Source organism: Bos javanicus, chromosome 28, assembly GCF_032452875.1.
Source record: "Bos javanicus breed banteng chromosome 28, ARS-OSU_banteng_1.0, whole genome shotgun sequence".
In the NCBI taxonomy this organism is placed as follows: Eukaryota; Metazoa; Chordata; class Mammalia; order Artiodactyla; family Bovidae; genus Bos; species Bos javanicus.
In genome coordinates, this window is record NC_083895.1 from 43,634,300 (window position 1) to 43,651,984 (window position 17,685).

The 17,685-nt window shown below is 46.3% G+C and overlaps 1 protein-coding gene across 1 annotated transcript in view; it reads right to left on the bottom strand.

Moving 5' to 3' along the window:
* Positions 1–6,201: 6,201 nt before the first annotated feature.
* Positions 6,202–17,685, bottom strand: part of LOC133240559 (anthrax toxin receptor-like) — a 39,088-nt gene continuing 27,604 nt past the window's right edge. The window contains exons 11-12 of the mRNA XM_061405598.1: positions 9,257–9,326; positions 6,202–6,407 (exon numbers count right to left, since the gene is read on the bottom strand). Coding sequence (XP_061261582.1) covers positions 6,296–6,407; positions 9,257–9,326 — 182 coding nt within the window. The 3' untranslated portion in view covers positions 6,202–6,295. The remainder of the gene's footprint in view (positions 6,408–9,256; positions 9,327–17,685) is intronic.

Below are 17,685 nucleotides of genomic sequence, written 5' to 3' on the forward strand. Positions count from 1 at the left end.
GGCATTGTTCTGGAGAACAGACCTGATATCCTTGATGAGGATGCAGGGGAAATGCTTGGGTGTCCTGTGAAGAATCATCTGAAGGCTCATGACCTCCAGGTCTTTCTACGTCTTGGGCATTTCTCTCAGCAGATGCTGGGACAGGGTTCTCTGATTCACAGTCCCAGGGAACAATTTTCAAGGGCAAAACCAAGACCCCAGCCCACGGAGAGCACCCCTGTGTCCTGCTTACCATGTCTCTGGTTGGATACCGTATCAATGGCACCAGGCTGCAGCGCTGAAGAAAGTGATAAAAAACATCCAGTTTTCCCTGCAAAGCAGATGTGGTTGTGAGGAAGCTACAGGCACAGACGCTGCCTCCAGATGAGCAGCATCGCCTCCATCTCCCACGAGTCCCCAGGGCTGTGGCAGCCCTGCAGGGGCTGAGGCACTGGCTGAGGCAGCGCTGCAGGCCTCACCTGGGGCAGGGGGCTGGGAAACCTTCTGTGTTTTTTGGGAGATGGACTCTGTGTGTCACAGACTGAATTGGATTCTGGAACAAATCCATGCTTTAGGTGTAGGAGGAGTTTCGTTTTGTTTTTTTAAACAAAAACAAAAAATCCTAAAACTAATGTCAAAGGTTGGAGGAGGTGCGCAGTAGCCAAGGAGAGGTCCTCAAGGAGAAACATGGTGGGCATGGGGACCGGGCAGGAGATGAAGGAGGGGGAAGAGGGCCTGCGTTTGGGGACAGAGAGGGAGAAGGCAGGGGAGAGACCCAGTCCCTGCTCAGGGGGAAGGGTCCCAATACTGGGGAGAAAGAGAAAGATGAGGAAAATGAAGGACAGGCCAGAAAGTGGACCTGGTGGAGGTAGGATGCGGGGCCTGGCCTCTGAGTGGGAATAAGTCCCTGGCAGGTGGCTTCCTCCCCCTTGGAAGGTGAGCTCTGGCTTTCCTGGGCCCCCACAGTGACTGTCAGGGGAGACGTGGGGCTGGCCTTCCAGCTGCCATCTGAAGCTCCCGGGAGGAAGCAATGGACCCACAGGGACAGAGGCAGGACCAGGAGGAGAAGGGCAAAGTGAACCAGAGATGCTGGTTCCTTCTTCCTCGCACCTGCCACCTGCGGCCCTCCTGAGTCCCTGTCCTCTCTCAGCCTCCTGCCAGCGCAGATCTCAGTCACTGGGAAGAGGGAAGAGTCCTCAGCTTCCCTCCTTCTGGTGTTTCCTGTCACCCCATCTCAGGCGCCACAAGAACATGCAGTAAGGCCTTTGCCTCTCTCACTGAGCAGACAGGAGCTGTGGGCACTTCCTGGTATTTTAATCGTGGTGGGATCTTGGCTCATACGTTTCTTTTTCTTTTGCTTTTTTCCCCTGACTTGTGTGTGGCTCTTTGTCATTGTTTCTTTTCTCTCATCCAATCACTCTTTGGTGAAATTCAGGACATTGTCAGAGCTGATGACAATCTCTGTGAGAACTAGGAATTGGCTAGCTGTGAGTCAGCCATCAACATCCAGAATCCTGGGCCTGTTCAAGGGGAAACCCTGGTGCTGGGACAGCTGGAGGCAGTGAGTGCATGAACATTCAACTCTTTGTCTTACCCTGAGCCTCTGGGGTGGGAAGAGCTTCTGGATTTGCTCTGTCACCAAGTGGCAGGAGACCAGAGCCCATAAAGCTCATCTCCATCCAAGCCAGGTCTTTTAGACCCAAGTCCATGTAGATCAATCTGGCCCTCCTGCTCCTCCGAACCTCTAGCCTTGAGGGGGATCATTCTTCCCTTCCTATGGGCCTTTCTCACCTCCATCTGGCTTATCCTGTCTTCTTGGCATTCACAGCAGGAGACAATCACTGTGGTCTGTACAGGGCATGGCTGTGAGAAAGAGAAATAATTGTCTGAGTTCTTGTCTGGCAGCTCCTGGGTGCAGACACATGACATCTGTTGCCCTGGCACCTGTCAAGTACTGCTGCTGCTGTTGCTGCTGCTAAGTCGCTTCAGTCGTGTCCGACTCATGTGACCCCATAGACGGCAGCCCACCAGGCTCCCCCGTCCCTGGGATTTTCCAGGAAAGAGTGCTGGAATGGGTTGCCATTGCCTTCTCTGGTCAAGTACTGGCCACTCAGCAAATGTTTGTTGGAGAATCAAGGAGAAATGAGCAGCACCTGGCACAGTAAGACAGTGGTCTCCATGTAAAAACACACCAAGCCCATTTATTTTATGAAGATGGCTCTTCTCCAAAGATCAACAAACTCTGTCCTGTTCCCTCATTCCCAGAGGCCACTCTTATAGGAGAAGCTGGGTGTGAGGCTGTACCATGTAATGGAAGCTGTCCAGGGTGTAGCATTAGCAGGTGACAGGGCTACATTCACCCACCTCTGGCAGATCCAGCCCCCCAGGCCCCACTGTAGCCAGTGTTAATGCCAGCCCTGGCAGACACCCTGTTTGCCAGTAGATCTCAAACCCAGGTCCCCCTGACTTGGGACATGAGCCCCTTGCTCTAATTGCTTCTTATAGGCCCTGGTTTGGGTCCCCACCCTGAGTCTGCCACAGCATCTTCTCCTGACCCTTTGTCCCCGTGCTCATCTGGGCTCACACCTCAATGTCAGGTAAGATTCCGTCCCCCCTCCTAAGCCCCCAGTCCCCAAAGGCAAACCCCACCAAGACCCTCACCCTGAAATAAGCCAAGGATGAAGAAAAAGGAAACATAGCCCAACATACATCAGAGCCCAGGGAGGGGGACCAAGTACCTGAAACCTGAGGATCATTTTCCAAAACTTACCTGAGTCCTGGAAAGGACCATCTTACAAATAGTCCTTTGGGAATTTCAAAAAGCCCATTGATATCAGGAGAGAATATAGCTGTTCCTGAAACAGGCTACCCCACATTGTTGAATTCAGTGCTAAAGGCCCTGGATCAAGCTGTGTTGGGGGTTGGGGAACAGTGTTGTCTGGGTGCCATTTATGAGCCTCACATCCTCTCTAGGGTCCTTCCCTTCCTTCTGTCACCCTCTTCTTTCCGCCAGTCCTTTCTGCCCATGTAGGTGGGAACTAGAGGGTTGCAAGAGGCCATCTCACCATGGGTAGCAGAGGCCTCTCTGCGCAGAGCAGTGTGCACAGCTGGTGTGCTGACAACATCTGAACCAAACATATCACTTACCTTTTCTGGTCTTTGGGCTGATGGTGGCTCCTTGATGACCTAAGATGTTAAAGAGACATAAATAGGGTGGATGGGGCATGAAGGACTGTGGCTCAGCCACGCAGACAGGAAGGCACCCTCTTCTGCAGCAGTAAGGGGTCAAAACATGGGTTTTGGAGTTACAGCCTACATTACCTGAGTGTAGCCTTCCTGAGCCTCAGGCTCCTTCATTTTCAATGGGAATTCATACCTCTGTGTAGACTCAAGGGGGAGATGGGCACTCTAAAGCCCCTTGCCCCTGGTAGAGGCCCCAACGGGAAGTTTTCATCAGCAGCCCTGACATCATATGAAAATAAAAGAACACTCCCCAATTCCTCCCCATCCCTCATCCCCCTGAGCCCTCCCCGAGCCTAACAGCCCTCAGGGATGATGGTCCACTTCCATCTCACCAAGCTTTCTCTCCTCACTTCTCGCTCTTTGCAGAAACCTGGTTTCTATGCTGCTTTGCTTGTCCTTTCTCAGCTCTTCTTTTTCCTCTTCTTCACCCAGCTCTGCCCTGTGCTCTTGCAAACCTGGCTGGCCATCCCCTCTGTCTCCCCTCCTTCCCCAGAGCCAGTCTCTATTCTTTTCATGACCAGGGCACCTGTCACACCCTCTGAAGGTGACATTTACCCTCAATGCCCACCCCTCCCCCACATCCAGGTACTAATGTCAGATGAGACACCAGACAGTGAGGTCCTGTGGGAAAGTGTGATGGGTGCTTCATTTCTGCCCCTCTATGCCCAGCATAGGGCCCTGCACATCCTGGTGACTTAGTGAAGACTGATCAAAGAGTGACAGAAAGCACCAGAGATGGGCAGGGATCCATTCTGTTTTCAAAGGCACATCCACTCCTGCAGACTCCTCTCCTTCCCCCAACAGCAAAAACTTCAGGGGCTTTGGTCCACCTGAGTCCTTCAGAATCTTGACTGCTCTAGGATAGCCTTGGTCTCAGAGGGTCCAGTGTCCCTTCTCCCCAGGGCTGGGACAGCCCATAGATCCCTTCCTTTTGAATGTGAAAGCATGAGGCAGGCAGCCCCCTAGATGCCCAGGCTGTGTCTATGCCCAGATATGGAAAGACAGAGTCTGTACCTTGTTTGCTGGTGTGAGGGCCTCAGAGCTGATGGGACCCTGCCAAAGAGCAGCATCATGGGGCAGGCATGTGTCTGTTTTCTCAGGGGCTTGGGGAGGGCTGGACAGGGGCTGTTCAGGTAGGGGTCACTCACCGTCTTGTAGCAGCAGATACAGATAAGCACCAATGGGATCACGATCAGTGAGGGGATGAATGTAGCATACAAGAAAGGACTGCTGGGAACCGGTATCTGGGTGACAACTGTAGTCACAGAGGTTGTTGTCTTTGTGCAAGTGGTAGGGATTGTCGTCACTGTCATCGTTGTGGTTGTTGTGGTCGTTGTTGTGGCTACTGTTGTCATTGTTGTCATCACTGTTGTCGTCGTTGTCCTGCTTGTCCTCACAGTGGTAGGCATTGTGGTAATCCTTGTTGTCCTTGTTGTTGTTTTCCTTGTTGTTATTGTTGTTGTTGTCCTAACTGTGGTAGGCCTTGTTGTTGTTCTGGTTGTTTGCTTTGTTGTTGTTGTCCTGACTGTGGTAGGCGTTGTGGTCCTCCTTGTTGTTGTTGTTGTTCTGACTGTGGTAGGCGTTGTGGTCCTCCTTGTTGTTGTTGTTGTTCTGACTGTGGTAGGCGTTGTGGTCCTCCTTGTTGTTGTTGTTGTTTTTCTTGTTGTTGTTGTTGTTCTGACTGTGGTAGGTGTTGTGGTCTTCCGTGTTGTTGTTGTTGTTGTTCTTGTTGTTGTTGTTGTCTTGACTGTGGTAGGTGTTGTGGTCCTCGTTGTTGTTGTTGTTGTTGTTCTGACTGTGGTAGGTGTTGTGGTCTTCCGTGTTGTTGTTGTTGTTCTTGTTGTTGTTGTTGTCTTGACTGTGGTAGGCGTTGTGGTCCTCCGTGTTGTTGTTGTTGTTGTTCTGACTGTGGTAGGTGTTGTGGTCCTCCGTGTTGTTGTTGTTGTTGTTGTCCTGACTGTGGTAGGTGTTGTGGTCCTCCGTGTTGTTGTTGTTGTTGTTTTTCTTGTTGTTGTTGTTGTTCTGATGGTGGTAGGCGTTGTGGTCCTCCGTGTTGTTGTTGTTGTTTTTCTTGTTGTTGTTGTTGTTTTGACGGTGGTAGGCGTTGTGGTCCTCTGTGTTGTTGTTGTCGTCCTGACTGTGAAAGGCCTTATGGGCCTCCATGCTGTTGTTGTCCTGATGGTGAAAGGTGTTATGGGCCTCCACGTTGTTGTTGTCCAGACTGTGATAGGCCTTATGGGCTTCCATGATGTTGTCCTGATGGTGAAAGGCCTTATGGGCCTCCATGTTGCTGTTGTCCTGATGGTGAAAGGCGTTATGGGCCTCCATGTTGTTGTTGTCCTGACGGTGAAAGGCGTTATGGGCCTCCATGTTGTCGTCCTGACAGTGAAAGGCCTTATTGGCCTCCATGTTATTGTTGTCCTGACTGTGGTAGGTGTTGTGGTCCTCCTTGTTGTTGTTGTTGTTGTTGTCTTGACTGTGGTAGGCGTTGTGGTCCTCCATGTTGTTGTTGTTGTTGTTCTGACTGTGGTAGGTGTTGTGGTCTTCCGTGTTGTTGTTGTTGTTTTTCTTGTTGTTGTTGTTGTTCTGACTGTGGTAGGTGTTGTGGTCTTCCGTGTTGTTGTTGTTGTTGTTGTTCTGACTGTGGTAGGTGTTGTGGTCCTCCGTGTTGTTGTTGTTGTTGTCCTGACTGTGGTAGGTGTTGTGGTCCTCCGTGTTGTTGTTGTTGTTGTTCTGACTGTGGTAGGCGTTGTGGTCTTCCGTGTTGTTGTTGTTGTTGTTGTTGTTGTTGTCTTGACTGTGGTAGGCGTTGTGGTCTTCCGTGTTGTTGTTGTTGTTGTTGTCTTGACTGTGGTAGGTGTTGTGGTCCTCCGTGTTGTTGTTGTTGTTGTCCTGACTGTGGTGGGCGTTGTGGTTCTCCGTGTTGTTGTTGTTGTTGTCCTGACTGTGGTGGGCGTTGTGGTCTTCCGTGTTGTTGTTGTTGTTGTTGTCTGGACTGTGGTAGGTGTTGTGGTCTTCTCTGTTGTTGTTGTCCTGACTGTGGTAGGTGTTGTGGTGGTTGTCTGTGTTGTTGTCATGACTGTGGTAGGCATTGTAGTTGTGGTCGTCGTGCTCGTTGTGACAGTGGTAGGCTTTGTGGTTGTTGTGGTAGTTGTTGGGACAGTTGTAGGCTCTGTAGGCTCATACTGTAGAGAGCACACATGCCAAAGACCAGGGGTTGACTTGGGTGACTTATTCCCATGTACCCAAAATGCACTTCCCACACTAGACCCCACAATTCCCCTTCTCCTCAGGTTGCCTCATCTACAGGGACCAGAGTGGGGCTACGAGATCATGGCTGGTACCCAGAGAGCCACTGTGCAGCCCTTGGCTAAATACCCTACCACTGGCCCTGCTCAGAGGCTCTCCCCAGAGCCCTGTTAAGGAAGCCCAGTCCTCCAAGGAGTAACAGTCCAGCCCTCACTACCTGCTTTGGCTGAGAGCACTTGGATTTTGTGAGGACCACAACAAACTACAATACACAGATGAGTAAGAGGGAGGTTGCAGGGCCCCTGAGAGTGGGGGTGCAATAGCCAAGATAGGACACCCAACTCACCTTGCCATAGCCTCTCTCCCCCATTTCTCAGCTTTGCAACCTCAGGCAAAACTACTCCCTGTCTTACAGCCTCGGTCTCACATTGTGGTGAGGAAGTAAGTGGGTAGGAGAAGGCGATGGCACCCCACTCCAGTACTCTTGCCTGGAAAATCCCATGGATGGAGGAGCCTGGTAGGCTGCAGTCCATGGGGTCGCTAGGAGTCAGACATGACTGAGCGATTTCACTTTGACTTTTCACTTTCATGCACTGGAGGAGGAAATGGCAACCCACTCCAGTGTTCTTGCCTGGAGAATCCCAGGGATGGGGGAGCCTGGTGGGCTGCCGTCTATGGAGTCACAGAGTCAGACACGACTGAAGCGACTTAGCATCAGCAGCAGCAGTAAGTGCGTACTTGAGCATGTTAGACAGAGGTTATAGTCCAGTATAGGACATGTCCGCATGGGGGCTTAGAGAATGAGCTCTGTACTCTTGTTCTTAACTAAGGGTGCGTGTGCTGCATACATGGGCCTGCACTGCCCAGCTCTTCCCCACATCAATGGCTGTGTTGGAGGGAAGCAGAAGGGAAGGGTGCAGAGAGAGCCTATGCCCAGGAAACAGGGAGGCTGAAAGGAGAGGCCCATTCAAGCTGAGGGTGACCCTGTGTTGGGCCCAGAGCCACAGGCAGCTTCAGAGTTCTCTTCTCAATGCACCTATGGACAAACAGCTGTCAGGTGGAAAGACTCTAGTGGGAAAAGTGGAGGTTCAGTCTCAGATCAACAGGAGGATATGCAGGGTGCAGGGGAGACAGACGAGGACTGTCACACTACAAGAACCCACACCAGCTAGGACTGGACACAGGGGCAGTGGCATTAAGCATAGGCATCCCTCCTCCCAGAGAAAACTCACTCCAGGCTGACAGGCTCTGTTGCCCAAGTTGGGCTGCTCAAGGTTAAGCAGCCTGGATGTTTCAGAGCTGGGAAAAGCAGACCCCTGGGAGCAGCACTTTGTTTCCAGTTTCCTCTTCCTGAGCTGAGCCCTGCCCTCCCCACAGTCCTGCAAACTCCCCAGGAACAGAGGGCAGAGGGCAGAGCTGGTTAGCAGAGAGGGGCAGTGGAGGAGCATGAGAAAGGAGGAGAAGCAGAAGGGAGGCTGACGACCTCTGCAAAGTGACCACCAGTGTTCTCCAAACAGTCTTGGGAGGCTGGGGGCTATGATGGTCATGAATGGGTTCAGAGCCCTGTCTGCTGCTGCGGCAATGCAGTGAAGACACACGCTGAGTGGACATGGCCACAGCTCTCCCACCCTCCAGATCCTTGAGCCTTGCACCTTGATTTGAGCCAAGGGGTCTCAGAGCACCTGGACCCTGTTTTCCTAGTACACAGTATCCCATCCTCTCCAACTCACCTCAGCTGGAATCCAGGCTGTAGCCTTGAGCTCCCCACCACAAGCCCTGGGTTAGGGGAGGTGGCATGGTGGGTTCAGGGCACACAGAGCCTCAGCACTGTTTCTGGAGTCTGCTTAGAGCTGGAATTGGTCCCTTTAAAGGGCCTTCAATGACATGGTTCACAGAGAGCAGAGTATCTGCAAGGCCTGAACAGATGCCTACAACCTCGGTGCCCTTATAGAAGAGTTTACAGTGAATTTTGCAAATCTGGTAAAGGGATAAGGGCACCTATCTGGCAGTGAGGTGCTGCCAGAGATGCTTGTCTCATTAGCTACTTGCTAGGCCTTTCTTGAGGAATTTTCTCCCCTCACCTCTTCTTCCCAGGATGTGCCTGCATCTTCTGTTTCTTCTTCCCAAGCTGCAGTCCACTGAGGTTCCCGCAGTCCCACCCTGTCATTCACACAATCCTTGCTGACAATTTTCAAGTCTTCGCCTATAAAGCTGACACCATTGTTCAGGCTGTAATCAATGAAAACCTCCCTAAAGCACAGAAAGGCAGAGGGTAACCACCAGGTCAAAGAGACAGTTTTTTTGGCTCAGTCCATAGCCCACAGTTCTTCTCATGGTAATAACTTTGAACATCAGCCAGTCAGGGTTACTGGAGAGCAGTCTGTAGGGTTAAGGGGAGTTTATCCCCAAGCACCATGAGATTGGCCTCTGCAATGAGGGTTATCAGACAATGAGGAGTCCTGAATGGGGTCAGATGTATTCCTGGCCATGAACTAAGTGACCAGGAATGGCTGTACTGTGTCACCATCCTGACTCCTCTGTATGTACAGAGTATGTTGGAGTCCCTTGGAAAAGCTGCCTGGAGCAAAGTTACCATCCCTGGTTGCATATCTTCCAAATCCTGCCCTCAGCAGAACCTGAGTGGGTCTCTGAGCTCCTCGAGGGACCACCAACCAGGCCAGGTGCAGAGGGTGACCTGGGCTGTCCTGAGAAAGACATGTGTTGCCCAGCAGAGGTGACTTCCTACATTCTTGGCCCAAATGGCCTCCCAACCCTAAATACTTACTGTCCAGCCTTGTCAAATATATGTCCTGGGCAAATTAACTTTCCTTGATTCATAGAGATGGGCTTTTCATCTAAAAGAAAACCACACGAGAAGAAAGTCAGCAGACATGTTCACTTATCTGTCCTTTCCATTCTGTTTGCTGTTGGAAGCGGAGCTAACTAACACTTGGGAAGAAGCAACTTTTCTTCTCTTTCTTCTGGTACCATGTACCAGACACTATGTAGAGCTCTGATATTTAGGTTTTATGTTTTCACTTATTTATTTATTTACGATCACTTGATATACAATATAGGTTACCAATGTACAATACTGTGATTCACAGTTTTTGAGGGTTGTATCCTATAAAGTTGTTGTAAAGGGCCTTGATTTTTAGTGTAAAGAAAGCAGACAGAGGCCCTGCTCTCAAGGGCCTGACATCTGTGGGACTGGAGAGAGGGACAGACAGTAAAGTAAGAAACAGTGAACAAAAAGAGAGAAAAGTACTGTGACATCAATAAGCATGGGAAGGTATAAGGGAAGGAGGGAAAGGCACAGCTGCTGAGGAGGAAGTGACCTCTCCTGTCTTTTAGAGACACAGGTTCCTTTTAGGAGAAACAGGACATGAAGGGATATTTAGGATTTGCTTCTCAATAATGATTCAGATGACCATTGTATCTACTCCTGTGGACAAGAATTCCTCAGAAGAAATGGAGTAGCCCTCATAGTCAACAAAAGTCTGAAATGCAGTTATTGGATGCAATCTCATAAACAACAGAATGATCTTGGTTCATTTTTGAGGCAAACCATTTAAAATCACAGTAATCCAAGTCTATTCCCCAAACACTAATGCCAAAGAAGCTGAAGTTGAATGGTTGCCTGAAGACCTATAAGACCTTCTAGAACTAACACCAAAAAAAAAAAAAAAAGATGTCCTTTTCATCATAGGGGATTGGGAAGTCAAGAGATACCTGGAATAACAGGCAAGTTTGGTTTTAGAGTACAAAATGAAGCATAGCAAAGGCTAACAGAGTTTTGCCAGGAGAACACACTGATCATAGCAAACACCCTCTTCCAAAAACACTAGAGACTACTCTATAAACGGATATCACCAGATGGTGAGTACCGAAATCAGATTGATTATATTCTTTGCATCCAAAGACCGAGAAGCTCTATATAGTCAGAAAAAAAACAAACAAAAAAAGCTGGAGCTGACTGTGGCTCATATCATGAGCTCTTTATTGCAGAATTCAGGCTTAAATTGAAGAAAGTAGGGAAAACCACTAGACCATTCAGGTATGACCTAAATCAAATTGCGTATGATTATACAGTAGAGGTTGGAGAAGGCAATGGCACCCCACTTCAGTACTCTTGCCTGGAAAGTCCCATGGATGGAGGAGCCTGGTGGGCTGCAGTCCATGGGGTTGCTACGAGTCGGACACGACTGAGCGACTTCACTTTCACTTTTCACTTTCATGCATTGGAGAAGGCAATGGCAACCCACTCCAGTGTTCTTGCCTGGAGAATCCCAGGGATGGGGGAGCCTGGTGGGCTGCTGTCTATGGGGTTGCATAGAGTTGGACACGACTGATGCAACTTAGCAGCAGCAGCAGCATACAGCAGAGGTGACGAATAGATTTAAGGGATTATATGTGGTAGACAGAATGCTCAAAGAACTAAGGACAGAAGTTCATAACATTGTACAGGAGGTGGTGGCCAAAACCATCCCTAAGATAAAGTAATGCAGAAGGCAAAGTGGCTGTCTGAGGAGGCCTTACAAATAGCTGAGAAAATAAGAGAAGAGAAAAGAAAAGATATACCCATCTGAATGCAGAGTTCCAAAGAATAGCAAAAAGAGATAAAGAAAGCCTTCCTCAGTGATCAATGAAGAAGTGAAATAGAGGAAAACAACAGAATGGAAAAGACGAGAGATCTCTTCAAGGAAATTAGAGATACCAAAGGAACATTTCATGCAAAGATGGGCTCAATAAAGGATAGAAATGGCAAGGACCTAACAGAAGCAGAGCAAGAAGAGATGGCAAGAATACACAGAAGAACTGTGCAAAAGAGATCTTAATGGCCCAGATAACCACGATGGTGTGGCCACTCACCTAGAGTCAGACATCTTGGAGTGTGAAGTCAAGTGGGCCTTAGGAAGCATTACTGTGAACAAAGCTAATGGAGGTGATAGAAATCCACTGAGCTATTTAAAACCCAAAAGGTAATGCTGTTAAAATGCTGCACTCAATATGTCAGCAAATTTGGAAAACTCAGCAGTGGCCATAGGACTGAAAAAGGTCAGTTTTCATTCCAATACCAAAAAAAGGCAATGCAATGAATGTTCAAACTACAGTGCAATTGTATTCATTTCACATGCTAGCAAGGTAATGCTAAAATCCTTCAATCTAGGCATCAGCAGTATGTGAACAGAGAACTACATGTACAAGCTGGATTTAGAAAAGGCAGAGGAATCAGAGATCAAATTGCCAACATCCATTGGATCATAGAAAAGCAAGGGAATTCCAGAAGAACATCTACTTCTGCTCCATTGACTATGCTAAAACCTTTGACTGCATCACAACAAACTGGAAAATTCTTAAAGAGATGGGAATACTAGACTGTGTTACCTGTCTTCTGAGAAACTTGTATCCAGGTTAAGAAACAACAATTAGAATTGAACATGGAACAATGGACTGGTTCAAAATTGGAAAAGGAGTACATTAAGGCTGTATATTGCTACCCTGCTTATTTAATTATATGCAGAGTCCATCATGACAAATGTCAGGCTGTATGAATCACAGGCTGGAGCCAAGATTGCTAGGAGAAATAACAACCTCAGATATGCAGATGACATCACCCTTATTGCAGAAACTGAAGAGGAACTAAAGAGCCTCTTAATTAGGGTGAAAGAGGAGCATGAAAAAACTGGCTTAAAACTCAACATTCAAAAAACTAAGATCATGGCACCCACTCCCATTGTTTTAAGGCAAATAGATGTAGGGAAAGTGGAAACAGTGACAGATTTTATTTTCTTGGCTCCAAAATCACTGCAGGCAGTGACTATAGCCACAAAATTAAAAGATGCTTGCACCTTGGAAGAAAAACTGTGACAAACCTAGACAGCATATTAAAAAGCAGAGGCATCACTTTGCCAACAAATTTGAGTATAGTAAAAGCTATGGCTTTTCCATTAGTTATGCATGGATGTGACAATTGGACCATAAAGAAGGCTGAGTGCTGAAAAACTGATCCTTTTAAATTGTGGTGCTGGAGAAGACTCTTGAGGGTCCCTTGGACTGTAAGGAGATCAAACCAGTCAATGCTAAAGGAAATCAACCCTGAATGTTCATTGGAAGGACTGATGCTGAAACTGAAGCGCCAATACTTTGGTCACGTGATGTAAAGTGCTGCCTCATTGGAAAAGACCCTGGTGCTTAGGAAAGATTAAGGGTAAAAGGAGAAGAGGGCAAAAGAGAATGAGATGGTTGGATGGCATCACCAACTCAATGGACATGAGTTTGACCAAATTCTGGGAGATAGTGAAGGCCAGGGAAGCCTGGTATGCTGCAGTCCAAGGGGTTGCAAGGAGTAAGACAGGACTTAGCGACTGAACAACAATAAATCAACAGTGAAAGTATTGGCAAAATGCAATTGGCTGGGGTTGATAATTCCATAAGCCTCTTATCCTTACTCATCAGAAGGCAGACAGAATGAAAACCACAATCACAGAAAACTAACCAAACTGATCACACGGACCACAGCCTTGTCTAACTCAATGAAACTAGGACCCATGCTGTGTAGGGCCACCCAAGACAGATAGGATATGGTGGAGAGTTTTGACAAAACGTGGTCCAGAGGGAATGGCAAACCACTTCAGTGTTCTTGCCTTGAGACATGAACAGTATGAAAAGACTGGACACTGAAAGATGAAGTCCCCAGGTCAGTCGGTGCCCAATATGTTATTGGAGAAGAGTGAAGAAATAACTCCAGAAAAAAATGAAGGGATGGAGCCAAAGCAAAAACAATGCCCAGTTGTAGATGTGACTAGTGATGGAAATAAAGTCCAATCCTGTAAAGAACAATATTTCATAGAAACCTGGAATGTTAGGTCTATGAATCAAGGTAAACTGGAAGTGGTCAAACAGGAGATGGCAAGAATGAACAACTGACATTTTAGGAATCAGTGAACTAAAATGGGCTGGAATGGGTTAATTTAATTCAGATGACCATTATATCTACTACTGTGGTCAAGAATCCCTTAGAAGAAATGGAGTAGCCCTCACAGTCAAACAAGAGTCTAAAATGCAGTACTTGGGTGCAATCTTAAAAATGACAGAATGATCTCTTTTCGTTTCCAAGGCAAACCATTCAATATCACAGTAATTCAAGTCTATGCCCCAAACACTAATGCTGAAGAAGCTGAAATTGAACAGTTCTATGAAGACCTACAAGAACTTCTAGAATTAACACACACACACACAAAATGTCCTTTTCATAGGGGACAGGAATGCAAAAGTAGGAAGTCAAGAGATAGCTGGAGTAACAGGCAAGTTTGGCCTTGGAGTACCAAATGAATTGTACAAAGGCAAAGGCTAACACAGGGCAAAGGCTACCAGAGTTTTGCCAAGAGAATGCACTGGTCATAGAAAACATCCTCTTCCAACAACACAAGAGACAACTCTACACATGGACATCACCAGATGGTCAATACCAAAATCAGATTGATTATATTCTTTGCAGTCAAAGATGGAGAAGCTCTATACAGTCAGCAAAAACAAGATCAGAAGCTGACTGTGGCTCAGATCATGAACTCCCTATTTCAAAATTCAGACATAAATTGAAGAAAGTAAGGAAAAACACTAGACCATTCTGACATGACCTAAATCAAATCCCTTATGATTATACAGTGAAAGTGACAAATAGATTCAAGGGATTAGATCTGATAGACAGAGTGCCTGAAGAACTATGGACAGAGGTTTGTGACATTGTATGGGAGGCAGGGATCAAGACCATCCCCAAGAAAAAGAAATGCAAAAAAGGGAAAATTGTTGTCTGAGGATGCCTTACAAATAGCTGAGAAAAGAAGAGAAGTAAAAGGCAAAGGAGAAAGGAAAAGATATAGCCATCTGAATGCAGAGTTCCAAAGAATAGTAAGGAGAGATAAGAAAGCCTTCCTCAGTGATCAATGCAAAGAAATAGAGGAAAACAATACAATGGGAAAGACTAGAGATCTCTTCAAGAAAATTAGAGATACCGATGGAACAATTCATGCAAAGATGGGCAAAATAAAGGACAGAAATGGTATGGACCTAACAGAAGCAGAAGATATTAAGAAAAGGTGGCAAGAATACACAGAAGAACTGTACAAAGAAGATCTTAATAACCCAGATAACAATGATGGTGTGACCACTCACCTAGAGCCAGACATCCTGAAGTCTGAAGTCAAGTGGGCCTTAGGAAGGATCACTACGAATAAAGCTAGTGGAGGTGATGGAATTCCAGCTGAGCTATTTCAAGTCCTAAAATATGATGCTGTGAAAGTGCTGTATTCAGGAAATTTGGAAAACTCAGTAGTGGCCACAGGACTGGAAAAGGTCAACTTTCATTCCAGTTCCAAAAAGACAATGATGAAGAATGCTCAAACTACTGCACAATTGCACTTATCTCACATGCTAGTAAAGTAATGCTCAAAATTCTCTGAGCAAGGCTTCAACAGTATGTGAACCAAGAACTTGCAGATGTTCAAGCTGGATTTAGGAAGGGCAGGGGAACCAGAGATCAAATTGCCAACATCCATTGGATCATAGAGAAAGCAAGAGAATTCCAGAAAAACATCTATTTCTGCTTTATTGACTATGCCAAAGCCTTTGACGGTGTGGATCACAACAAACTGGAAAATTCGTAAAGAGATGGGAATACCAGACCACCTTTCCTGATGGAAAGGACTGATGTTGAAGCTGAAACTCCAATACTTTGGCCACCTGATGCGAAGAGCTGACTCATTTGAAAAGACCCTGATGCTGGGAAAGATTGAAGGCAGGAGGAGAAGGGGACGACAGAGGATGAGGTGGTTGGATGGCATCACTGACACAATGGACATGGGCTTGGGTGGGCTCCGGGAGTGGGTGATGGACAGGGAGGCCTGGCATGCTGTGGTTCATGGGGTTGCAGAGTCAGACATGACTGAGGGACTGAACTGAAGTGTAGGAGGGTCCCTTTTCTCCACATCCTCTCTGGCACTTTTTGTTTAAATGCAATTTTATTTATTTTTTGGTATATATTGTGAGGAAATGTTCTAATCTCATTCTTTTATGTGCTGGTGTCCAATTTTCTCACAGTATCACATATTGAAGAGACTGTCTTTTCTCCATTATATTGTTTTTTTTACCTCCTTTGTCATAGATTAATTGACCATAGGAGAAGGCAATGGCAACCCAATCCAGTACTCTTGCCTAGAAAATCCCATGGATGGAGGAGCCTGGTAGGCTGCAGTCCATGGGGTCATGAAGAGTTGGACACGATTGAGTGACTTCACTTTCACTTTTCACTTTCATGCATTGGAGAAGGAAATGGCATCCCACTCCAGTGTTCTTGCCTGGAGAATCCCAGGGACAGGGGAGCCTGGTGGGCTGCTGTCTATGGGGTCGCACAGAGTCGGACACGACTGAAGTGACTTAGCAGCAGCAATTGACCATATGTACATGTGTTTATTTCTGGGATTCGGATCCCTATGCTATGATTTATGTGTCAATTTTTGTTTTGATTACTGTAGTTTTGTGCTATTGTCTGAACACCGGAAGCATGATATCCCTAGTTTTGTTCTTTTTCAAGATTGCTCTGACTATTTGTGGGTTTTTTTTTTTTTTGTATGTGTGTGGTTCTGTATTCATTTTAAAATTATTTATTCTGTTGTTGTTGTTCAGTTGCTCAGTCATGTCTGACTCTTTGCAACCCCATGGACTGCAACATGCCAGACCTCTCTGTCATTTACCATCTCCCGAAGTTTTCTCAAGTTCATGTCCATTGCATTGGTGATATCATCTAGCCATCTCATCCTCTGATGCCCTCTTCTCCTTCTGCGCTCAATCTTATTCAACATCAGGGACTTGGGAAAGTCACTGGGAAGTGAGTCAGTTGTTTGCATCAGATGACCAAAATACTGGAGTTTCAGCTTCAGCATTAGTCCTTCCAACAAGTAGTCAAGATTGATTTTTCTCAAGACTGACTGGTTTGATCTCCTTGCTGTCCAAGGGACTCCCAGGAGTCCTCTCCAGCACCACAGTTCGAAGGCATCAATTCTTCAGTTCTCTGCCTTCTTTATGGTCCAGCTCTCACAACCATACATGACCACTGGGGAACACCATAGCCTTGACTGTACGTACCTTTGTCAGCAGAGTAATGTCTCTGCTTTCCAACACACTGTCTAGGTTTGTCATCGCTTTCCTGCCAAGAAGCAAACGTCTTCTGATTTCAAGGCTACAGTCACCATCTGCAGTGATTTTAGAGCCCAAGAAGAGGAAATCTGTCACTACTTTCACTTTTTTCCCCCTACATTTGCCATGAAGTAGTGGGGCCAGACGCCACGATCCTAGTTTTGTTTTCTATATATATTTAGTTTTAAGCTGGCTCTTTCACACTCCTCCTTCACCATCATCAAGAGGCTGTTAAGTTCCTCTTCACTTCTGCCACGAGAGTGGTATCATCCTCATGTCTAAGGTTGTGGATGTTTCTCCCACCTTTCTTGATTCCAGCTTATAACTCATCCACCTGGCATTTCTCATGATATGCCCAGCATATAGATGAAACAAACTGGGTTTGTTTATTTATTCTTATTCTATTTCTGTGAAAAATGTCACAGAGTTTTTCCTAGGAATTGCATTAAATTGGTGTATTGTTTTGGGTAATACGGACATCTTAACAATATTAATTCTTCCAATCCATGAACGTGGCCTTTCTTTTCATTTGTGTTTTCTTCATTTTCCTTCATCAATGTCTTATAGGTTTTAAGCGGATGACTTTCACCTCCTTGGTTAAGTTTATTGTTAGGTATTTTATTTTTTTCCATGTAATTGTAGATGGGATTAGTTTCTTAAATTCTCTTTCTGATAGTTTATTGTTAGTGTATAGAAATGTAAGATTTCTGTATATTAATCTTATTTCCTAAACTTTATTGAATTCATTTACTGTCCTTAATGGTCTTATTGGTGGAGTTATTATTATTATTATTACTTTCTGTGTATAGTATTATACATCTTCAAATAGTGAGAGTTTTACTTTTTCCTTCCTATTTGAACATCTTTTATTTTCTTTTATGCTTACTGTCTCTAGGCCTTCCAATATATGTTCAATAGAAGTGATGAGAATGGACAACTTTGTCTTGTTCCTGATTTTAAAAGAAAAGCTTTCAGCTTTTCACTATTGAGTATTATGTCAGCTGTGGGTTTGTCATGAAT